At 42.0% G+C, this 25,929-nt stretch overlaps 1 protein-coding gene across 8 annotated transcripts in view; it reads left to right on the top strand.

The window, feature by feature from the left end:
- The window catches only part of LOC138738452 (rab GTPase-activating protein 1), a 256,049-nt gene that overhangs the window by 91,228 nt on the left and 138,892 nt on the right, over positions 1-25,929 (top strand). For all 8 annotated transcript variants that reach the window (XM_069888749.1, XM_069888718.1, XM_069888692.1 and 5 more), the window contains 4 exons: positions 11,997-12,099; positions 15,514-15,683; positions 16,647-16,821; positions 17,509-17,602. In XM_069888749.1, coding sequence (XP_069744850.1) covers positions 11,997-12,099; positions 15,514-15,683; positions 16,647-16,821; positions 17,509-17,602 — 542 coding nt within the window. The remainder of the gene's footprint in view (positions 1-11,996; positions 12,100-15,513; positions 15,684-16,646; positions 16,822-17,508; positions 17,603-25,929) is intronic.

Raw genomic sequence — 25,929 nt, 5'->3', positions numbered from 1 at the left:
CTTTCAAACCCACAACCAGCAAGAAGGATAAGGGCACCAAATACACAGGGTCATTATCTCCAGGAAGTTGCCCTCCAAGCCACACACCATCCTGACATGAAAATATCTCCCGTTCCTTCACTGTAACTGGGTCAAAACCCTGGAATTCCCTCCCTACCTGCATGGTGGACACCTCAAGGACTGTAAAGGTTTAATAAGACAACTCCCCAGCACCTTCTCAAAGATAGTCAAATGCTGGGCTCAGCTTGCAATGCCCATGTTCCTTGAATGAACCAAATAATAAAAAATTGATGGGTCTGTAGTCACTTCCTGCCAGACTAGGTAACAGTGGCAGGTTTCCTCTCCTATTTTTAGAATAGTCAAGTGGTTTTGTGGTCATCGTAGCTAATAATTAGGTTTTTAAAAATAATTTCAATTGAGCTAAATTTAAGTTTCACAGCTTCCAAGATGGAATTTGAACTCTGTCTGCTTTAACTTGTCTGATACTTTCACTGGTGCTATGAGGATTGCTGTTTTTGAAAGGGAGAAGGGACAGAAGTGGTTTTGAAAATGCTCCCACATAGGAGGAACACAGTTATTGAACAAGGAGCAAAAACTGTTTGAGGGGCATCAATACATGCTGAGGCGGGTGACATTTTCAAAATGAAGCAATTAAAGATGGGAATCCAAGTATAAATTTTGAGCTCATTATACAAAAGAACCCATCTCACCCCAGTCACACTCTTCTCCCTCCTTCTGTTGGACAGAAGATATTTCAAAGTTTAGATTTATTATCAGAGTACTGTTATGAGTTCAGAGGACCCCAAAACCCAGGAGCAACAGATTAGTACCAATACAAAGGGTTACTTAAACAAAAGTTGTTTTTAATTATCTTTGAACATGAAAACAGATTCAAACTTTAACTTCTCTATTGACTTACTTAACCTACTTAATTCCGCCCACCCCCCCCCCACCCCATTCTAAGCGCAGGTGTATCTAATGTGTGTTTAGAATAAGTTTAGAAAAGTTCTTTGGTTCACAGTCCAATCTCTCTGGTTGCAGGCAATTCTTGTACAGTAAACAGAAGTTAGCATTAATAAAGTTCACCAGACTTTGGTGCTTAACAGGTTTCCACTCAGGAGGGTTCTTGTTGGTTTTCAGAGAGAGAATTTTCTTGTTCCAGGACAGCCACTCCAGTGTCTTGCTGATGAAACTTGCCCATTTCAGGGTTCTCCAGATAATAACCTTTTTCTTTCAGGTCACCACAGAGTACCTTTCTGTTTCCCCTATTCCAAGGGAAACACCAGATAGCTAATCCTCTCCTTTGACCAGGCAGTCTTCCAAAGCTTGCCAGCTTGTCCCTCTGGAACTGAAGTCTCTGTCTCTCCTCTCTCTCATTCCCTCCCTCTCTGAGAGCAAAGCCCTGCCTGCAAAGATCACATGCTCTTCCAGACAGCAAACTCTTTTCAGACAAACCTGCTGCTGTATGTTGCTACATTGTTTCTTTCTGCAAATAGCAGTCCATTATGAGTCTGTGAGCACTCTGCAAAACTCCTGCAAAAATTCTGTGTTTTAAAGTGTTTATGTGTGACCTGCTCTAACAAACCTCCCAAATTTATCTCCCAAACACCTCTTATATACTCTGTCATAGTACTTCATGATATCGTATACAACCCTGTGACTTTTTCCCCCTAATTGAACTTGTAAAACAAATCTCTAGACTCGGACAGTTTCTTTCCAGCTTTTTTCAGACTCTTAACGACATCTTTTTGATAAAAGATAATGCCCTTGCTCTATTTAACTCTACTTTTCTCTTTAACTGGCTTTATTCTTTGTAATACAATACCCTGCACTCTTTGAAGTATTGTAAAACTGCATCTGCACTTTTATTTTTGTTGTTTCAGACTAGATAGAATGGAAGGGATGAAAGGGGAGGAGTGGCATTGCTCATCAGGGAAAATATCACAGCTGTGCTCAGACAGGATGGACCAGAGGGGTTATCCACTGAAGCTATCTGGGAAGAGCTGAGGAATGGGAATAGATTGACCACACTCATTGGGTTGTATTATGGATTGCCCAATAGTCAGTGAAAATTGGATGAGCAAATCTGTAGTGAGATGGCAGACAGCTGCAGGAATCATAAAGTTGTATTACATGTTGTATTATTATGGTTATTGATAAATATGTCTTTAAAATAGATAGATTGTGGGGGTTTAGTGTAGGTCACTTCACAAACCGAGTAACAAAAGATACTGAAATGAGGCATTGAATCACCAATGACTTTGCAGAGACAATGGAACTGCTTTAGAAAGAACTTCAAAAGGAGGTGCAAATGGAACAAAGTCCAGGCTCAAGTACTGATAAGATCTTTCAAAGATTGGGTTTGGAGCCCTGCAAGAAGTTGTGTGGTTTTTACAAGCAGAGAGAGAAAATAAACAAATAGATGATTTCTCTATAGTAGCAGTTGAGGCTGCAAAATGGTAAGCTGGCAGGCTTGTTGAAAAACCCCATTTTGAAGATGGGTTGTGAGTTCTGAGTTTAGCCTGTTGAAAACCCTTGTAGTCCTTACAAGAGGAAATGGCTGCCTAGAGGGTTTCTCCTGAAATAAAGGAAAAAAGAGGAACTCTGTAGTGACCTGGAAGAAGAGGTTATGTGGAACACCCATGATTGAACAAGTTTCTTTGGCAAGCTATTGAATGGAGGAAATCAGTTTGTGTGTGTCCAACGAGCAACAAATTTCTCTTCGAAACCAACAAGAACCTTCCTGAGAAGTACCAATTTAACTTTAAGTACCAGAGCCTGGTGAAGATTCATATAAGTTGTATTCTGTGCACAGTACAGGTACATGATCCTTTATCTGGACATCTAAAATCTGGAAAGTCCTAAAATCCATACTTTTTTTGGAGCACTTGTTTGGTGATCCAACTCACAGAGGTATGATGTGGCAACACTTGAAAGGTAGCCCGTCACTTACCATCAGTTGTGGCTCAGCAGTCGTTGAGAGAAGACGTCCATTTGCTGTTCGCTGTCTTTGTATTGTTTCTTGAGACTTTGTATATAAAAAAATGTCAAAAAGAATTGCAGAAACCTCAATGGATAACAGCGAGAAAAAGAAAAGGAAAAATTTTTCATTATCAATAAGGCAGAAAGTGGAGTTACTACAGAAACTTGATCGTGGTGTGTCTGTGCGGCGGCTCACTGAAGAATATGGTGTTGGAGCTTGCACTGTGTATGACTTAAAGAAACAGAAAGACAAATTACTGAAGTTTTGTTGTAACAGTGATGATCACAAACTTATGAAAAATTGGAAAACACTACATAGAATGAAAAGTGAAGATAGTGACCGTGTGATGATAGAATGGATTCGACAATGAAGAAGGGAACATGTGCCGCTGATTGGCTTGTTGGTAATGAAACAAGCTGGAATGTATCATAAAGAATTGAACATTGAAGGAGAGTGTCAATGTTCAGAAGGTTGGCTGCACAAATTTAAGAAGCGTCATGGTGTAAAATATCTGAAAATCTGTGGTGAAAAAGCTTCTGCAGATTATGAAGCTGCGAAAAATTACATGGAAGAATTTGCCAAGATCTTTTCTGATGAATACCTTTCTCCTGAACAAATTTACAATGCTGATGAAACAGCTTTGGACTGGCGCTACATACCAAGAAAAATTTTAACAATAGCAGATGACACAGCACCAACAGGTTTTAAAGATGCTAAGGAAAGGTTAACTATTCTTGGATGAGTCAATGCAGCAGGCACACACAAGGTGAAGTTAGCAGTCATTGGAAAAAGCCAACGTCTGAGATGTCTGAAAGATGTACTTAATTTACCTGTGCATTATTACGCAAACAGGGTAACCCAAGAAATATTTTCTGACTGGTTCAATAACCACTTCATACCAGCGGCATGAGTTCATTGTAGACAAACTGGACTGGAAGAAAACTGTAAAAATTCTATTGTTCCTGGACAACTGCTCTGCACATCCCCCTGCCAAACTTCTTGAGAAAAATAAAGTTTTCAGCATTTACTTGCCTCCCAGTGTGACATCTATTTTACAGCCTTGTGACCAAGGAATTTTATGCTCCCTGAAGAGCAAGTATAAAAATAATTTTATGAACTGTGTGCTTGAAGCAGTCAACAATGGAGTAAGAATGCAAGATTACCTGAAAGAGTTCACACTTGAGGATGCCATTTATGCAGTTGCTACTGGCCCCGGTCCGGGCAGTATGGACCGACCTAGGAGGGGAGGCAGGCCCCTCCAGCCCGGGTAAGAAACCTGCATAGGAGAAGGCCACTCCGATATAAAACCTACGACCCAAGGACCACGCTGCCACGTCCCAGCTTGCTTGGCCACGGCACACGAACCATGGGTGTAAAGGGTGGGGCCAGTACTGCGCGCACTGCACTCCACCTAAAAGCTCCTTTGCGCAGGCCCGAGGACAGGTCCACGTCCTCCCCCTCCACGTCCTCCCCCTCAAAAGATGCTCACAAACTCAAGCTAGCATGCTGGAACATCAGAACCATGCTAGACAAGGCTGACAGCCACCGACCTGAACGTCGGTCTGCCCTCATTGCACATGAACTCCTCAGACTTGACATCGACATAGCCGCTCTCAGTGAAGTCCGCCTGGCAGATGTAGGCAGCCTCCAAGAACGCGGCGCGGGCTACACACTCTACTGGTCTGGCAAGCCTTCGGATGAACGACGCCTATCTGGTGTAGGCTTCATGGTCAAGAGCTTCATTGCCTCCAAACTCGAAAACCTTCCGACAGGCCTCTCGGACCGAATCATGTCCATGCGACTCCCACTTCAAAACAAGCGTCACATCACCCTCATCAGTGTCTATGCTCCAACCCTCCAGGCGGAACCCTCCAGGCGGAACAAGTTCTACACCGACCTGCGCAACCTCATCCAACGTACCCCTACAGCCGACAAGGTTGTCATCCTGGGCGACTTCAACGCTCGTGTCGGCAAAGACTCAGAAACCTGGCCAGGAATCCTGGGCAAGCATGGCGTCGGCAAGTGCAACGACAATGGGCGCCTCCTGTTGGAGCTCTGCGCAGAACAGCGACTTGTCATTACAAACACCCTTTTTCAGCAGAGGGACAGCCTTAAGACCACCTGGATGCATCCCCGATCCAAACACTGGCACCTCCTGGACTACATCCTGGTGCGAGAAAGTGACAAACAAGATGTGCTCCACACCAGGGTCATGCCTAGCGCGGAATGCCACACTGACCACCGGCTGGTTCGCTGCAAGCTCAACCTTCACTTCAAGCCAAAGCCCAGGAACAATAAAGCCCCCAGAAAGAGGTTCAATGTTGGAAACCTGCAGTCAGACGAAGCGAGAGGAAACTTCCAGGCAAACCTCAAAGCAAAGCTCGACGTTGCAACCCGCCTCACGGACCCGTCCCCTGAAACCCTCTGGGATCAGTTGAAGACTACCATACTGCAATCCACTGAAGAGGTACTGGGCTTCTCCTCCAGGAAAAACAAGGACTGGTTTGACGAAAACAGCCAGGAAATCCAGGAGCTGCTGGCAAAGAAGCGAGCTGCCCACCAGGCTCACCTTACAAAGCCGTCCTGTCCAGAGAAGAAACAAGCCTTCCGTCGCGCATGCAGCCATCTTCAGCGCAAACTCCGGGAGATCCAAAATGAGTGGTGGACTAGCCTCGCCAAACGAACCCAGCTCAGTGCGGACATTGGCGACTTCAGGGGTTTCTACGAGGCTCTAAAGGCTGTGTACGGCCCCTCACCCCAAGTCCAAAGCCCGCTGCGCAGCTCAGACGGCAAAGTCCTCCTCAGCGACAAGATCTCCATCCTCAACCGATGGTCAGAACACTTCCAATCTCTTTTCAGTGCCAACCGCTCAGTCCAAGATTCCGCCCTGCTCCAGCTCCCTCAACAGCCCCTAAGGCTAGAGCTGGATGAGGTTCCCACCCTGGATGAGACATATAAGGCAATCGAACAACTGAAAAGTGGCAAAGCAGCAGGTATGGATGGAATCCCCCCAGAAGTCTGGAAGGCTGGCGGCAAAACTCTGCATGCCAAACTGCATGAGTTTTTCAAGCTTTGTTGGGACCAAGGTAAACTGCCTCAGGATCTTCGTGATGCCACCATCATCACCCTGTACAAAAACAAAGGCGAGAAATCAGACTGCTCAAACTACAGGGGAATCACGTTGCTCTCCATTGCAGGCAAAATCTTCGCTAGGATTCTACTAAATAGAATAATACCTAGTGTCGCCGAGAATATTCTCCCAGAATCACAGTGCGGCTTTCGCGCAAACAGAGGAACCACTGACATGGTCTTTGCCCTCAGACAGCTCCAAGAAAAGTGCAGAGAACAAAACAAAGGACTCTACATCACCTTTGTTGACCTCACCAAAGCCTTCGACACCGTGAGCAGGAAAGGGCTTTGGCAAATACTAGAGCGCATCGGATGTCCCCCAAAGTTCCTCAACATGATTATCCAACTGCACGAAAACCAACAAGGTCGGGTCAGATACAGCAATGAGCTCTCTGAACCCTTCTCCATTAACAATGGCGTGAAGCAAGGCTGTGTTCTCGCACCAACCCTCTTTTCAATCTTCTTCAGCATGATGCTGAACCAAGCCATGAAAGACCCCAACAATGAAGACGCTGTTTACATCCGGTACCGCACGGATGGCAGTCTCTTCAATCTGAGGCGCCTGCAAGCTCACACCAAGACACAAGAGAAACTTGTCCGTGAACTACTCTTTGCAGATGATGCCGCTTTAGTTGCCCATTCAGAGCCAGCTCTTCAGCGCTTGACGTCCTGCTTTGCGGAAACTGCCAAAATGTTTGGCCTGGAAGTCAGCCTGAAGAAAACTGAGGTCCTCCATCAGCCAGCTCCCCACCATGTCTACCAGCCCCCCCACATCTCCATCGGGCACACAAAACTCAAAACGGTCAACCAGTTTACCTATCTCGGCTGCACCATTTCATCAGATGCAAGGATCGACAATGAGATAGACAACAGACTCGCCAAGGCAAATAGCGCCTTTGGAAGACTACACAAAAGAGTCTGGAAAAACAACCAACTGAAAAACCTCACAAAGATAAGCGTATACAGAGCCGTTGTCATTCCCACACTCCTGTTCGGCTCCGAATCATGGGTCCTCTACCGGCACCACCTACGGCTCCTAGAACGCTTCCACCAGCGTTGTCTCCGCTCCATCCTCAACATCCATTGGAGCGCTTACACCCCTAACGTCGAAGTACTCGAGATGGCAGAGGTCGACAGCATCGAGTCCACGCTGCTGAAGATCCAGCTGCGCTGGATGGGTCACGTCTCCAGAATGGAGGACCATTGCCTTCCCAAGATCGTGTTATATGGCGAGCTCTCCACTGGCCACCGTGACAGAGGTGCACCAAAGAAAAGGTACAAGGACTGCCTAAAGAAATCTCTTGGTGCCTGCCACATTGACCACCGCCAGTGGGCTGATAACGCCTCAAACCGTGCATCTTGGCGCCTCACAGTTTGGCGAGCAGCAACCTCCTTTGAAGAAGACCGCAGAGCCCACCTCACTGACAAAAGGCAAAGGAGGAAAAACCCAACACCCAACCCCAACCAACCAATTTTCCCTTGCAACCGCTGCAAACGTGTCTGCCTGTCCCGCATCGGACTTGTCAGCCACAAACGAGCCTGCAGCTGACGTGGACTTTTTACCCCCTCCATAAATCTTCGTCCGCGAAGCCAAGCCAAAGAAAACTGCTTGGTATGATGTTGATAAATCAACACTAACAAATGCTTGGCACAGAATTTGGCCAATAAAGATGTTTGACGAAAACGATCCTATCAATGGTGAGTTCGAAGGATTTTGTGTCACTAATGAGAAGAAGATGATATCAGACCTCCTAACTTATGCTAAAATTCTATCGGATGGAAGTCTAAGTAAGCTAGAAGAAGTGGACATTGCAGAAATGCTAAACATTGACAATGATGCACCTGTTGTGCATTCCTTGAGTGATGGGGAAGTTGCTGAAATGGTGTTAAATACGGATAAGAATGAAGATGGTAGTGGTGATGACATAGTGAACATGGGTGAAAAATTTCCTATAGATGATAAGGTGAAACTTTGTGATCAATTAATAGCTGGCCTTAAACAACATGCATTTATCAGTGAGCAACTGATTATGGGAGTTTACTCAATTAAAGAGACATTGCTTGGAAAAAAACCTATGGTGATGAGACAGATAACACTTGATGTCTGTAAAAATGCCTTCTCTCATAGTGCTACTTCATCACTTAAGAATCCCATTCCTGGTGGATCGTTGGAAGTCTGCCTGCAATCTGATTTCGTAATTGGTGACACTGACGGACCCTCTTAACTGCTTAACTGCAGATACGTATTTAGCCTAGTTTGAACAAATTTATGGCTGTAATATATAAATAAACTGTAATAGTATTTGTATTCTTTCTTTATTCAAATTAGTGTGAATACTCATGTGTCTCTCTACAGAAATATTGCGGTAATGTATATACTTAAGGATCGTGTATTTTCGTTTCAAATTATACCACTACAGGTATTTAATTATTCATTACCAGTATATTACTCTATAAATAAATTGTAATAATGTTTTCACACTGATTGTGAGTATTCATATGTTCTTGCTGCCATAGTAGGACGTCTGTTTTGATGTCTAGTTTACAGTCTGGCTTTCGTTCCGAAATCTGGAAAAATCTGAAGTTCGGAACACGCTCTCCCCCAAGGGTTCGGGATAAAGGATCGTGTACCCGTACAAGAATTGCCTCATATCGGCAAACTTGGAGAAGTGAGAAGTGAATGATTGGACTGTGAAACAAAGAACTTTCCTGAACATATACACATTACATACACGTGTGCTTAGAATTAGAAGGGGGTTAAGCTAAGTTAATAGTAATAAATTAAAGATTGATCCTGTTTTTATATTTAAAGAAAATTAAAATTAACTTTTGTTTAAGTAACTATAGTCTTGGTGAATTTCTATTGCTGCTGGGTTTTGGGGTTCTCTGGGCTTGTAACAGTTTTGATAGGAGATTTTAACTTTTTACATATTGACTGGGACTCCCATACTGTAAAAGGGCTGGATGGCTTAGAGTTTCTCAAATGTGTTCAGGAAAGTTTTCTAAATCAATATATGGATGTACCAACTAGAGAGAGAGTGCAATACTGGATCTCCTAATTAGGGAACGAGGCAGGACAGGTGACAGAAGAATGTGTCGGGGAACATTTTGGGTCCAGTGATCATAATGCCGTTAGTTCCAAGTTAATTATGGAGAAGAATAAGTCTGGGTCCTCATTTTGAGATTCTAAATTGGAGAAAGATCAATTGTGGAATTGGCTTCTCTACAATTTTGAAGAAATAAGAAAGGATCTGGAATGTGTGGATTGGGATAAATTGTTTTCTGGCAAGGATGTACTAAGTAAGAGGAAGACTTTCAAAGGTGAAATTCTGAGAGCACAGAGTTTGCATGTCCCATCAGGATTAAAGACAAAGATAACAGGCATGGGGAACCTGGGTTTTCAAGCGATATTGGAGATCTGGTTCAGAAGAAGAGATGGTAGGTATAGGCAACAAGGAACAAATGAGGTACTTGAGGAGTACGAAAAATAAAAGATAAAACTTAAAGAAATCAGGAGGGCTAAAAGAAGGTGAAACATTGCTTTGGCAAACAGTGTAAAGGAAAACCTAAGTGTTTCTACAGGTATACTAAGAGCAAAAGGTTAGTCCTCTTGAAGATCAGAGTGGTCGGCTATGCATGGAGCCAGAGAGATGGGGAAGATCATTAATTTTTTTTGCATCAATATTTACTCAGGAAACTGGCACAGAGTCCAGGGAAGTAAGGAAAACAAACAGAGGTCATGGAACTTGTACTAATTAAAGAGGAGGAGGTACTTAGTGTTTTAAAGCAAATAAGGGTGGATAAATCCCCAGGACCCAACAAGCTCTTTCCTTGGACCTTGAAGGAAGTTAGTGTAGAAATTGCAGGAGCTCTGGCAGAAGTATTTTAAATGTCCTTCACAATGAATATGTTGCTGGTAGATTGGCAGGAGGCTCATGTTGTTCCATTGTTTAAAGAAGGCTTCAAAAGTTATCCTGGAAATTGTAGGCTGGTGTGGCTGACGCATGTACAGTACAATTCCAATTATCCAAAATGGTCAGAACTGGCCCTATTTTGGATAAATGATATTTTTGGATAACTTTTTTTATATATACTGTTGCAACAGTAAATCACTTGTAACAGTGTTTAAACAACTACAAACAACAAGGGAAGTATTTTTAAAATGTAACATAAACTGTCACAGAAGTTAGTCAGGAAGTTTCAGATGTTTGATATTCATGGTGAGGTAGTAAACTGGATTCAACTCTGCCAACAAGGGAGGATCCAGAGAGTGGTAGTGGATAATTGCTTCTTAGACTGTGACTAGTGGTGTGCTTCAGGGATCAGTGCTGGGACCATTGTTGATTGACATCTTGTTTTTACACAGCTGTCTGTGAAAAGATCGTAATGGGAATTCCCATTCCATAATTTTACTTCTGTGGCCCCTAGACATGTTCACGGTTCACCTGCAATCTAAACTGAACTGCAAGTGATCTGAGAACAACGGGCTCATGAATAGGACATAAATAGCGCACCAAATATTCTGTCTAAACTCGCGGTGTGATATGGTTTGGTCATTCCTATGTGAACGGCCACTCCCGGAAGGTAGGGAGACACCTTGGAACAGAAAAAACTAAGTTCTATGTAAAAAAAAATCTATATCAGTGATCTGGTTGATAATGTGGTAAATTGGATCAGCAAGTTTACAGATGACACAAAGATTGGAGATGTTGTGGACACTGAAGAGAGCTTTCAAAGCTCGCAGAGCAATCTGGTCCAGGTTGAAAAATTAGTAGAAAAATTGCAGATGGAAGTTAATGCAGTCAAGTTTGAGGTGTTGTATTTTGGAAGGACAAACCAAGGTAGGGCACTGAGAACTGCAGTAGAACATGAGTATCTGGGAATACAGATACATAATTCCCTGATGCTGGCATCACAGGTAGATATAGTCTTGTAAAGAGAAGTTTTGGTATATTGGCCTTTATAAGTTCAAACCATTGTGTATAGGAGTTGGGATGTTATGGTGAGGTATAAAGACATTGGTCGGGCCAAATTTGGAGTATTATGTGTGGCTTTGGTCTCCTAACTAAAGGAAAGATATCAATAAGATTGATAGACTGCAGAGAAGATTTACTTGGATGTTGCCAGGACTTCAGGAACTGAGTTATAGGGAAAGATTAAAAATATTAAAGTCTGCAGACAGCATGGTTGAAGTAAAAACACAAAGCTGGAGAAACTCAGCAGGAAAAACAGTGACCTTTATATAGCAAAGATAAAGATACATAACAATGTTTCAGGCTTGACCCCTTCATTAACCTACACCTTGATGAGAAGCTCAAGGCCGAAATGTTGGTTATGTATCTTTATCTTGCTATATAAAGGACACTGTTTGTCATTCTTATTATTCTTCAGTAATCTTAATTCCCTTTTGAATTCTCTACTTCTATCTGCTTTTAGTAATGAAAGCAAGTTGCTCAAAATGTGATTGATTAGCAAAAACATAGAAATCAGATCAGCCAGTCTTTGTAGGGATCAAGTGTTGATATTTCGGGTCGATGGCCTTTTCACCTCTGTTTTTCTCTCATGCAGTTCTGCCTGACCTACTAAGTTTTCCTTGTACTTGAATTATATTAACTAGAAAACAAAATGGTCTATTCTTGTCCTAATCCCTCACTCACATTGTTCATATCCTCTGAGGTTTGACAGGTTTTAACAAACTGGTAACACAAAAGCTTACATAAATGCCAGTAAAAATGTATGAATGCGTAACTGTCCCCTGATAATTGCTTCACAGCGCTAAGTTTCAACCACAGACTGAACTATAAAACTCAAAGTAGTTTTGTAATGTAGGCTATATGTTAGTTAATTAGTGTTAACTCCAGTCTGTTGCAATGTTTATTTGCAGGAATCAATGGGTAAAAGCTCAGATGGTAAATCTTACATAATTACAGGCAGCTGGAATCCCAACTCACAACATTTTCAAGCTGTCAATGAAGAAACACCTAAAGGTAATAAATCTTGAGGATTTAAAGCAAAAATATAATCTTAAAGAATATTCTCTTGTATGCCTTTATCATAAACTGATTTGTCAATTAGGAGACCAATCTAAAGAGCAGCATAAACCGTTTCACTTGCTTGTTGAACTTGTAAAATCAGTGGTTGTTATGTCAGGGTTTAATTCACCATCTTAAAAAAAATTGAATTAAGGGTGCTCATTGCCTGAGATCAGTTGTGCTTTATGTTCTTCCTTATATATTAGAAATGTCTACTTGGGACAGCAAGTTGCATTTGCTCAGCATCTATCACATTTATAAGGTAATGGTCTGTCCCAAGATAATTCAAAGGATTGGGTTCAACTGGTGACCAAATGCTTGAAGGAGGATTTATGAAGCATGTCAAAGTAGAGAGATGGGTTGGGGTTGAGGGATTTAAGGTTAGATGTTGTTGAGAACAGAGCACCAAAAGGCAGAGGAACACCCGAGTTCATAGATGGTTATAAACTGTGAGAAGTTAGGTTGAGAGTGTGGTGAAATCTGGTATGGCATGGATTGTAAAGGTTATGCTCACAGCTCCAGCGATCCTGGTTCTATCCTGTGCCATCGGTGTGGAGTCTGTACCTTTTCCCTGTCGCTGCGTGGGTTAAATTGTTCCTTGTTTGGGTGTGTGGTAGAATCTGTGGATGGGAATATGTGGGATGGAAAATGGGATTAGTTAGCAAAGATTTGGATGAAGGATCTCTGTTTCCTTGCTGAGCGATGGATGAGAGGGCATGAGTGAAAACATGAAAGCGCATCTTGATCACCAAGGGGGATGATGAATGATTCTCATTTGGTGCAAGTTGGGATTTAGAGTACTGGATGAGCTTGTTCATGGGGGATTGGAAGGGTCAGGTTCAAGCAATACACAATAAGGAATGACACATATGAAGTGGCCATTCTACTGCTGTTGTTTCCAATTATTTAGGAAATTATGTTTCTTGACAGTGCATTTAACAATTTGATGCAAAAGTCCTCTCAATGATAATTTGTTTCGATTACTGAGGCTGAATTGGTTGATTTTATTGAACCCCTTGGGTGTGTCCATATGTTCTGTCCATATCACTGAATTTTTCACAAAGTTCCTACAAAATAAAATTTGGCGGCAATGACATCATCTGTGGCAAAATTGAAATTTGAATATTGGGCCATATTTGGACAATGTGATGGAATTTGATTTACATGGGGTGTCAAATATGCTTTTTACACTGCTACTTCATTCTGGGATATTATTCCGGGTTTTTTCCCCTGAAACTCGTGCAGTATTTTTTAAAAAATCACGGAACCAGAATGGTCATGATATTCCAGTCCTGTCTTTTTTTTCGCCTAGACCCTTAGTAATTTCCTGAAACGCCTGCTGTGTAAAGTCCACTGCAGACATTCCGGGGCCAACTTGGATCATGACATGTATTGTGTACCGTAATTTTTTTTAGTGCTTCTTGCTCTCTCCCGCAGGCCGCTGTCCTGCGATCCGCTGCCTGTTCTCTGTTGCTGTGGGGCGCTAAGCCTAACCCAACCCTACCCTGAAACCCAACATCTAACCCTAACCAGAACCCAAACTATAGCCCTAACCCTAAGCTGAGGCCCACACCGAGCCCGAGCCAGAACCCCAACCATAACCCTAACCCAAAACCCACACCTCACTTAAGGTGTGAATATAAGGTCACCCACTATGCAGACAATAAACTTACCTTAGGATGTATCAAAATGCACAAGTACCGGAAAGGAAATAAGGCACTGATCCCACTGAGGTAGAAACAGACACCAGGTAATGAAAGCATGTGCCAACCAAAAGTGGCAGTTTATAGTGATACATAACCTCTGAGAAAGAAGACCAGTGAACACAGGTGGGATGATTATCCTGCTGCCAGCATATTGACAAACTAACCTGAACCTTAGCCTTAGATTTGACACTTGGGTATGCCAGATTGTGAGCAAGCTGGTCTGTGGGTTTGTCCTCAGTTTGAACAATCTGATGCTCACCATCCCACTCCCCCACTGTCAGCCAATAAGGAATTACTTAAGGTGGTATGTGAGTGGAAAGAAAGTTTGAAAAATCCACTTTTTTCGATCAATACTTGTAGGAAATTTTCCCATGCTTTTTTTATAAATAGTATGTGTATGTTTTCTCAAATTGTTTGTGTATTTTCCCATGCTCCTTTATACATTGTGTGCATATGTCATTATTAATTGTGCACTTTTTTCCCACGCTATTCTATTGAATGCATGTGTGCTTTTGCTCTCGCTACGATTTTCCCACACTCTTCTATTAATTGTGTGTTAATAAAAGTAATGTTTGATTGCAAACCAGTGTCCAGACTCATCTCTCTCGAACCTGACAGTTTCTCAACACAACAATGACCGGTGCGGAGACCAACAGCATTACTCACCATCATCACTCTAATTTCAACTTGGCAATTACAACTGGGGGAATATTTTTGAGCCATTTTTTTGAAAAAAAAAACACAACTGGGTCTAACATGCTGTCAAATACAGAATGTTATGTGACATTAGATACAGACGCCGACACTGTTGTTTTACACGTCTAAAGTAATCCAGAAAGCATCTCATTGAAGTAAAGCTATCCAACTCTGCTTAAAATAAAGGAATTGTGACGTGTCCATTATTAATCAGGAGCAGAGGTGAGTGGCATAGTTCAATAGGAAGGAAGGATTTTGCAGTATTAGGTGTTTTTATGCTGCAGCTCCTGGATAGCCCTCCAGGGACCCAGGTGCGATTAGTGGGCTAAAGGTGCTTCAAGCACCTTTCACGTTGAGGGGAAGGGGGAAATTGACCTAGTAAATCGCCAACGCGGTAATTTAAGGGGATCCCTTCCCCGCGATGACGCAGTAGGTGATGACACAGGAGTAACTGGGTTCGGCCACTTTTGTTTCAAGCCGCCGATGGACGCGACCTAGGTAAGTTTAACTGGGTTCCCTGACTACGTCCGAGGTAGGGCAGGGACCTGGTTGATTTTGGAGCCCGCTGACCGGGTTGGATCCTTTCAAGCTGCCTTGTGAGTGGGGCACTAACCGGGCAAATTGTGCAGTTAACCCCATTTTACAAAGTAGCTTGAATTCGTAAGCACTCGATAAGTATTGTTAGGTGAATTTACTGATTCTTGGTATGATTTTTGATCTACATGTAACTATTGCAGCCAAGCCCAGCAATGAATGGCCTTGAAGGGAAAGGGGCATTGGAACTGTGCAGTTACTAATGCCCATTTGATTTTTGGTAAGAAAATTGCAGTGATTTAATATTCTCTGGTAAATTTGATGTCGGATAATGAAATTATGCAATTTCAATGGGGTACCTATGACATTTATTTTTGGTTAAATGACATAATTTGCAATGCCATGTTATTAAACAACTTTATACCTCTTTCAGACAGGTTGCTTTACATGACAACAGCAGTTGATCTGGTTGTCACTGAAGTGCAAGAGCCAGTTCGATTTCTGCTGGAGACCAAAGTGAGAGTGTGCCCTCCGAGTGAAAGAATGTTTTGGCCTTTCAGTAAACGAAGTTATACAGAAACTTTTTATTTGAAGCTTAAACAGGTAATTTGATTAGCACTTTCTGTGTTGAGAGAATAATGAGCAAGTTTTGCCTGCCAGCTTCAATGACCTTAGTATCATTTAACTCTGAAATCATCAATTTTTCTTCTAATTGTTCTTAGATTGTATACTGCTTTGTGGTTGTGGCAGTGCTCGAGGCTTTAGGACAGACACATAATTGCGAAGGGAATAGAAGGATAGGCATCAAGTGCAATCAGCAGTTTTGTTAAATTGGGCATCCTATCTGTGCAGTAATGTGGGCTGAACGACCTGTTCCTGTGCTGCACTATTTATTCTATGTTCTAGAATGTGAGCTCCTGTAGGAAGTTGGCAATGCTTTTCAAGTCCACACCCAGTTAATGGTCAAAAGTTGAAGAAAATACTGATTTGTAGCCTTTCTTTGTCTTCTCACAGATGCTCTCGATCCAATTTTAGCTACTTAGTAAAGTAGTGCGGTTAAGATTTGCACCTTGAAAGGGGATTAAACTTCTGCTTTGTGTTATCATCATCAAGATTACTCTGCCTTTGAAAGAGTATTTGATTTTTTCAGACAACTTGGCCACTGCACCATACTTCATGTTCCCACGTTTCCTTATTTATGATGCCTTTTGTCACTCAGGAGAGTTTACCTTGGGAAAGGATAAGGCTGGAAAGGGGTACTGATGGTAATGATCAGCCATGATCTAAAATGGCGGTGCTGGCCCGACGGGCCAAACGGCCTACTCGCTCCTATTGTCTATTGTCTATTGTCAAATGCAAGTTGCGCAACTTGCATCAGTGGTGTTACTTAAATGCTTTCAGAATATTTAAATCATTTTTTTCCTGGCTAATTTGAATGGAGCACAGATATATATATTTATTTTTTATATCGAGGGATCTAATCAAGTCCAATTGCAAGGTTATTTATTGAATGTTGTTGATTCTGCATGCTATGTATATCTGAACAACCTTGGAATTGCTTTGCAGATTGACCAAAAGGAAAGAAAGAGCAACAGTGATACACTGTATGAGGTTGCAAGTTTAGAAAGTGAGTCTGAGCGTGAGCGAAGGAAAACAACGGCAAGCCCCACAATGCGTCTACCTTATTACGGATCGCAGGGCTCCATCATTCCTTCACCGCCCGATGATGATGAAGAGGAAGGTTGGTTCACTTTGTGAAGCTTGCGCAACTAGCAGTTTTAGAATTTTGTTAAATCCTTTCCTGGTTTTGGGATTGTAATCAAAGTATTTCTTTGGCATTGGTTTCGGTCAGCCGAGTGTAGAAATCATTTTGATCTGAGATGGGAGGGCCACCTTGTGGCTTTCACTCATCATGGTTAGCCCATTTTTAACTTGGGGACTTCGTGTGTAATGTGTACATTTCCGCTTCCAAATGTTTTCATTGTTACAGACTCGCAAGTTGGCATTGACCTGGAGATTCTCATTAAGGTTAATGTAGAATTAGAGAGATGCTTTTTTTTTGTCAATCCCAGCACAATTGTTTTCCTTAATTTTTTTTGAAGGATAGTTAATTTTGAAAAGAGTATTAACACTACAGTGATCATCTACACTTGGAAAAGTTCTGATGCATTTAAAAACAAATTAATTGACCTTTTGTCTTCTGCATTTCAAGTAGATTAAAGAGCAACTGCTAAGAATGTCATAATGTAGAAAGGGGAACAAAATTTGAAGCCAGAAGAACATTGTATTCATTCAGCTTTCATGGTTAAAGTTGTTACTTGGAAATATTTGATTAAAAAAACATATTTGATTGACATGAATGTCAAGATTTTGATGGATGGCAGGAAAGTTGGCTTCAGTCATTTAGTTTAGTACTGTCTTTCTTCAGATAATGATGAGCCTCTCCTGAGTGGCTCTGGTGATGTGTCCAAAGAATGTGGTGAAAAGATTTTGGAGACCTGGGGAGATCTACTGTCAAAATGGTGAGTAGAAAAAAAAATCCTGGAGTTGTATTGAAGCTCTGTGAGGGAATCATTTTAATTTTTAAATATTTCAACTTGTTCAATTATTTAATATTGCTGGGATGTGGCAGAATTCGTGATTTATACGCTGCAAACATAATCACTGTTTACTTTATTGTGTGGTTGCCTCCAATTGTTTTACATGGGTAGAACTTCACTGACGTTTAATGCCTATCCCTATTCTTTTCATTAGGCAATACTTGAACAGCGTTACTATCTCTGAATTTTTTTAACAATTTAAAATAATTTTCCCCATCTAAGACCAGTTGCTAATTATCTGTATACTTTCTGATACCTCAAGGTATAGGGCTGCAGTTTTCTCTTCCCTTATCTGCTGTCTCTGTATATACCTCATTTTGTTCATACCATTCATCTGTAATAGCCCCTCTTGATACCTGACAGGACCAGATTTACCTACACTAATGCCCCTCTATTTGGATTGCTTGCTCAATATCTAGTCATGCACAACCATAACATTTTTCTAGCTAATGCTCAGGCTGTTCATAGTTCTGATGCATTGTTTGACTTGAGCAAAGTGTCCAACTTGTTTTCTCCATTAACCATTTGTAATATCAGCCTATTTGACAATATAGTACAGGTACATAATCTTTTATCTGAAATTCTGAAAACGGAACATTTTTCCACGGATGTTGTCTGCACACCAAAGAATGCATTTGGCATCAAATATGACCCACCCCCATTCAGCAACATGTCTAAGTGCTAGTAATTTTATGGCCTATCTTTATCTCACTTCATTTAGCCTCTCCCCCACCCCCAGCTCAGTCCAGCTCTGCTGCCACACCCCCTCCCCATCCAGCACCACCGCAACCCCCCCCCCCCGCAAAGTGCTGCCACAAACCACCCCTCCCCGTCCAGAGCCACCACAAACCCCGATCCCTGTCAGACTGCCGCAACCCCCTCCCCATCCAAAGACTCATCTGGTCAGGGGTGTATCTATGCAAAATTATGCCAATGGCAGGCATGGCAAATGTGTCAAAATTAATGGCGACAAGGAGGTCTCACAAGATCTGGCCTTGGTGGCTGCCCTGTTGTATTTGGCATTTTATAACTGAGAGTGAATCCTAGGACAAGGAAGTAGGACGAGTGTACAGAGCATGGTGAGCATTCCTTGCATGGCCGGGGCAGTGGCACTCAGATGGGGAGGGGGGGGTGTGGGGGAAAATTACCCCTTCAAGTCACACCTACCCCTTCAAGTCACCATTATTCTGTTATCTGAAAAATTCCGAAGTGTCTGGTCCCAAGGGTTTTGGATAAAATATTATGTACCTGTATTGATATCTGACTTGATTACTTCATTCCCTGTAAAGTTCAGCTGATACAAAATGATTTCCTGTATCCCATTCTATTTTAAACTTCTATTGTCCGTAACATGTCCTTGTTATCTAATTCCAGATTGCCTCCCCATCCCACTTTTCTCAGACTTGCACTTTGGAAAATCTTGGTCCCTTCCTGCAATGACAGTCTCTCCCTTGGACTCCAGATTTTACCCATCCTGCTGTGCTTTTCCATGCTGATTGGCAGCATCACTGATAGCTCTACTTTCTTCTGCACAGGGGCTAAATTTTAAAATTTCCTTCACCTCTCCCTCTTCCCTCCATTCTAGTTCATGGAAATTTGGAATCTATCCCCCCAAAAAATCATCAAGTCAAGAGTTATTTGAAGCTTTAACTGCTGAAATTAATAGATATGGTTGTTTTGCAAAAATTTGAGCCTGGAGAATTCAAGTGATTGGATGGAGTTGAGATGTAGATCAATTATCCGATGACTTCTTGTCTCTGACATTGCTTAAAACCAAGCACTTCTCAAGGTTTTGTTCACAACTCCTGATATTTCCTCCTTTCTGGCCAGTTGCCTCTCCTGGGATGACTTTAAAGAACTTGCACATTCTTTCAACATTGAAAAGGTGCTCCGTAAATTTTTAATCAGGTGCATTACATGAAAACTATTTGTCAAGATTTATGATTTTATGTTGACTTCGTTCTCCTCAATGGCAGTTCTTTCCTTGAACATTTCTCAGCAGAAATATAATTATTTGCAGCCATCAGATAAATTACCTAGAGAAGTCTAAATCTAGAATTACTGCAATCCCAAATCTGACCATCTTTAATTCAAATGTATATTCTTCTGGGCTTTCTGCCTGGTCTATGCCTTGAGAAGGCTAACTCCTTGAATAAGATGTTTACCTTGTCATCAGTGCTTACAGAAATTACAGTAAGACTCGATTAATTTGACATCTGGTGGTTGGAAGTCCTGATTATTCATCATCTGCCTCACTCTGGCTAGTTAGTTGGGTGGCTAGAGTGCTGCCTGGATCATTGACGAACAGTGGAATTGGGGTCTAGAACATCAGAGTCATCGTAGACTTGCGGATGGAATGGGGTCCAGACTGGTTGTATATTTCCTGTTTTTAAACTTTCCATGTTTATTGGGGAAAAAATTATACTCCTGTGTAAATGTGCAAAATATGAAATATGTATTTGGATATTAATAGGAGTAATATCCAATTGTCTAGGAAATTCCAAAGATGTTGATGGATTATTTGGCAACTGAAAATTGCCTCTCTGCTTTAATCCAGTCCTTCCTTAAAATTACAGTTTCCTCTTCACTATGAAATCTTACAAATTTTTCGGGCAGCTTTTGCTACTGTTTCCGCATTGGAATAGGATTGGAACAGGGACTACGCCATGTAACCAAAAAAGTGCAGGCAAAGCTTGATCCATGTACCCCATATTTGATCTGTAATTAGACTGCTGTAATATTTTAATTAAATCTTCAACCCATTCTACTGCTAATTAATTTATTCATCTAATCTATTATCTGTGTTTGGAATGGAGGAAGGGGTCATGCAAAGAGATGGATCATTCACATTGCAAATTAATTAAAATTCTGCCCACATGAAGGAGTCTGGATGTTTAACGTTTAATTACACACAAGCCACTGTTAACGCACATGAATATATTTTCCAGTGTTAGGTTAAATTGTACATAAAATTATATAGCTTGCAGCTTTAGTTTTTAGTTTAAATTGTGAGAGCGCTGACTTTCAATACAAAATGCAGAGTTTACTAATATTCTGTTGCGGGTTTCTTCTCGTTAAGAAATGGAAGGGCCTTTCTTCCTCATCTCTCAGTTCTCTGAATGAGAGTTACAATGAGAGTCACTCAGTGTAGTTAGGATTCTTTTTGGCTGTTGTTTTAATCCTTTCCTCCTTTGCCCAGGGATAGGACATAAGAAATATGAACAGAAGTTGGTCATCTGGTCCATTGCATGATTCAATAAGATAGTGGCTAATCTGGCAAGGGTCTATGGTCCATTAACCTACCTGCTCCCCATAACTGTTGTTTGCCCTACTATACAAAGATCTTATCTACCTGTCTCAAGTACATTTAATGAGGCTGCCTCTACTACTTCATTGGGCAGAGAATTCCACAGATTCAATACCCTCTTCAAGAAACAGTTCATCATAATTTCCTTCTTTTCTACCTGAAGCTTGAGGCTATGTCCTTTAGTGCTAATGTCACATGACAGTGGAAACCAATCCCATCTTTTACCCTATCTATTTCTTTCATAATTTTATGTTTCTTTAAGATCTCGCTCCATTCCTCTGTACTCCAGTTAGGATAGTCCCCGTAGGCTAACCCCGTCATTTCTGGCATCCATCTGGTGAAGCTCCTCTGCACTGCCTCCAAAGCCGGTACATCCTTTCTCGAGTAAGGAGGCTAAAAATGCATCCAGTACTCCAGGTAGACCCACAATCCCTCTCCACCATCACCCTCCGGCTGGCAGAACTTGTCCTTAATAAATTCCTCCTTTGGCTCATCCCATTTTTTCTGGTCAAAGGGGTAGCCATGGGTAGCCTCATGGGGCCCAGCTATGCCTGCCTTTTTGTTGGCTATGAGGAGCAATCCATGCTACAAGCCTACACAGGCAAGGTCCCTCAACTCTTCCTCTGCTACATCGATGACTATTGGTGCTGCCTCATCTACCCATGATGAGCTCATTGACTTCATCCACTTTGCAGCCAACTTCCACTTCGACCTTCAATTCTCTTGGTCCATTTCTAGCTACACTCTCCATTTCCTTGATATCTCTGTCTTCATCTCGAGAAATAAACTATCAAAAGACATCTTCTATATACCCACCAACTCCCACAGCTATCTTGACTACACCTCTTCCCACCCTGTCCCCTGTAAGCATTCCATTCTCTCAATTTCTCTGTCATATCTGCACCCAGGATGAGGACTTCCATGCCAGATCATCAGAGATGTCCTCCTTCAAAAAAAGGTGGCTTTCTCTCTATCACCATCAACTTGACTCTCACCCGCATATCCTCCAGTATTTGCACGTCTGCCCTGGCTCTCTCTGCCCCCACACTCAACAAGGACAGGATTTCTCTTGTCCTCACCTACCACCCTACCGGCTTCCGCATCCAACACATCCTCCTCAGCCATTTCCACTATGTACGTGATTCCATCACAAGACACATTCCCCTCTTCGCCTTCTGTGGAACTGCTCCCCCACCCCCGGTTGCCTTCTTCCAGTTCAGTCTCTCTCCCTTTTCCCTATCTCCTTTCACACAAACATGATAAATTCTTACCTAGTCCCTTATCGTATCCAATTAATACCTTTTGTTGGATTGGATTACTCCCTCAGTAAGCATTGTCTGAATTCTGAGACTTCTTGCTTTTGGCTCATTCTTGTTATTCCTTTAGAAGGGGTCAGGCCCAAAGTTGACAATATATCTTTGCTTTTTTGGATGCTGAAATGTTCCTGGTGAGTTCCTCCAGCATTTTCTGTGCTTTTACTGCAATCACGGTGTCTGCAGACTTGTGTATTTCACACTGCTTCACTATTATTTAGTTGCAGCAAGACCTTCCTGCTCTTGAAACCAATCCCAGGGTTTGAAGGTTAAATTTTTAATTCATTCATTTGTTTAATTAACCAGTTGATTAGTAGGGTAGAAGCAGATTGGGCTGAGACCTGGAACTTTGAAGTATAGTTTATACTTTATTGCAAAGTTTATTGTTCCACTATACCATCAGTGATATGTCAGTTAGGAATTTCTCTCTAGCCCCGCCACACCCCTACATCCCCTGATGATCCTATCCTGTCCATATCTGAGGATGACGTGCATACTGCCTTCAGGAGTATATAATACTTGGTCCAGATGGAGTACCAGGCTGAGTATTAAAAATCTGTACTGACCAACTTACCAATGTATTCACGGATATCTTCAATATCTCACTCCGGCAGGGCGGGATATCCACCTGTTTCAAGCAGGCGTCAATCATACCAGTGTCCAAGAAGAGTGTAGTAACCTGCCTTAATGACTATCAACCAGTAGCATTTACATCAACAGTGATAAAGTGTTTTTTGAAAGGCTGGTGTTGAAGCATATCAGCTCTTGCCTGAGCAGTGACATGGAGACATTCCAGTTTGCCTATTATAGTAACAGGCCTGCGGCGGATGCCATATCACTGGCTGTACACGAAGCCCTGGAACACCTGAACAGCAAAGGTGCATACATCAGGATGCTCTTTATTGACTACAGTTGGCATTTAACACCATCATACCCTCAGAACACCCAAGACCTGGGAGTTAACACCCACTGTGTAATTGGATTATGAATTTCCTCACCTCTAGATCACAATTAGTGAAGATTGGCAAGAACTTCTCCACAATCTCCATCAGTACTGGAGCACCACAGGGCTGAATTCATAGCCCCTGCTCTACTCACTTTACACCTACGATTGTACAACAATAACACCATCTACAAATTTCCTGACGATACCACGGTAGTGGGTTGATAAAGGAAGGGGACGAGTTAGCAAACAGGATGGAGATGGAAAACTTGGCTGAAGGGTGCACCAACAACAACCTTGCACTCAATGTCACCAAAACTAAGGAGCTGATTGTTGACTTCAGGAAAGGAAAGTCAGAAATGTATAATCCAGTGATCATTGGGGGATCAGAGGTGGAGAGGGTGAGCACATTTAAGTTCTTGGGAGTCACTATCTTGGAGGATCTTTCTTGGATCCAACACATCAATAACACCAATAGCACCGTGAAGAAAGCATGTCAACGCGTCTACTTCCTCAGGAGTTTTCAGAGGTCTGGTATGACACCAGAAACCCTGGCAAATTTCTACAGAGGTGTGGTGGAAAGTGTGCTGACCAGCTGCATCATGGTCTGGTATGGGAACACCAATACCGCTGAGCATAAAGCCCTCCAAAAGGTCATGGACACAGCCCAAGACACCACAGGCAATACTCCCTCCCCCCCAACTATTGAATACATCTACAGGGAACGCTTCCGTCAGAGCAGCAGCAATCATCAAAGATCCACAGCACTCAGCACATGCTCTGTTCTCACTGCTGCCATCAGGAAAGAGGTAAAGGTGCCACAAGGCTCGTACCACCAGGTTTTACCACCATCAGACTCCTTAACTCAATTAGAGACTCATTTAAGGACTCTTACTTGTGCACTTTACTGATTTTTTTTGTTCTCTCTGCACAGTCAGTTTGTTTACATTCGTTATCTGCCACAGTTCTTTTTTGTTTACACTTCGTACAATTTTTTTTGCACTACCAATTAGTGATAATTCTGTTACGCCTGCGGGGAAAAAGAATCTCAGGGTTGTATGTATATACTCTGACAATAAATCTGAATCTGAGCTCTTTAGCACAAGTAAAACTGAGGCCAAATTGAATCTTGAGGAACAGTGCATCATTCCTCCTAGGGAACCTTAAACCTCAGTGTAAACAATGAATGTTCAATTGTTATGTAACCTCCATCTGGTTCCATCTCTTTACCTACTCCTGCCCTTACTTTTATCTCCAACTTCCCCACCTCCTTCCACTTCCCAATGGTCTTTCCCTGTTTCCCCACTTCGTCAAATACCCTATCTCTTGACCTCTCCCCGTCTTCCTTCCCCCTTTATTATCGTAAAAGCACATTTTTGTTTACTTTTGATAAAAGGTCCCAATCCAAAACATTGATTGACCATTTCTTCCCATGGACATTGCCTGACCCATTGAGTTCCTCCAGCTTATTGTTTTTTTTTTCATGCAAGATTCCAGTCTCTTCAGCCTTTGTGTTTTTTAGTTTGAAAATCTTGCCATGTCGAGATTGTTTTCTATCTTTCTAATGTTACAATGGCGATCACGAATGCAGGTGGCTACCTTGTGTCCATAGGTTCTGCCAGTCTCTTTTGTCTGCTATTTGTGTAAAATCATTATCAGGTAGATGCAAATTTTACTTTGTTTAACGATACAGCATGGTAAAGGGCTCTTCCAGCCATGAAACCGCGCTGCCTAAATACACCGATGTGACTAATTAACTATTGAGCCTGTACGTCTTTGGAATGTGAGAGGAATCCAGAACACCCATAGGAAACCCACACTATCAATGGAAGAACAAGCAATCTCTTTACAGACAATGGCAGATTTGAACCAGTCACTGGCACTGTAATCGCATTACGCTAACGGTGTTAGAAATGTGATCAAATTGAGTGTAACATAAAGTTTTGATTAACTTTGAACATAGAACAACACAGAACAGTTCAGACCCTTCAGCCCATGAGGTGTGTCAACCCATATGTGCCTACTAAAAAAATCTAAACCCTTCCTACCTCATAACCCTCTATTTTTCCTTCATTAATATGCCCGTCAAACAGCTTCTTAAATGCCCCTATTGTTCTAGTCTCCATCACCACAACTAGCAATGCATTCCAGGTACCCACAACTCTGTATATTTAAAAAAACTTAGCCCTGATACCTCCCTTAAACTTTCCTCCCTTCACTTGGTACAGATGTTTTCTAGTGTTTGCTACTCCAGCCCTGGGGAAAAAGGTGCTGGCTGTCCTCCCAAACGATGCCGCTTTTAATCTTGTAAAACTTTTAAGTCACCTCCCATTATCTTCACTCCAAAGAGAAGAATGCCCTAGCTCTACTAATAAGACATATTTTCCAATCCAGACAACATCCTGATAAATCTCATCTGCATAGCTTCTGCATCCTTCCTGTAATGAGGTGACCAGAACTGAACATAATATTCTAAATAAAAACACACCTTTTGTGTGTATGTTAATTTGCTTTGTGCGCTGGTTGCAAAACGTGTGTCCGCGTGAAACTCAGCAGATCAAACAGTAGACTTTATAGAGCAAAGATAAAGATATATAACCAATGTTTTGGGCTTAGCCCTTCATCAAAGTATGACAAAATCTAGGCAGACATAACCAACATTGTAAAGGGTAATAATGGATTTTGT

This window comes from Narcine bancroftii, chromosome 1 (assembly GCF_036971445.1).
Source record: "Narcine bancroftii isolate sNarBan1 chromosome 1, sNarBan1.hap1, whole genome shotgun sequence".
Lineage (NCBI taxonomy): Eukaryota > Metazoa > Chordata > Chondrichthyes > Torpediniformes > Narcinidae > Narcine > Narcine bancroftii.
Note: the sequence above shows the minus strand (reverse complement) of the source record. Positions and strands in the feature narration are given on the sequence as shown.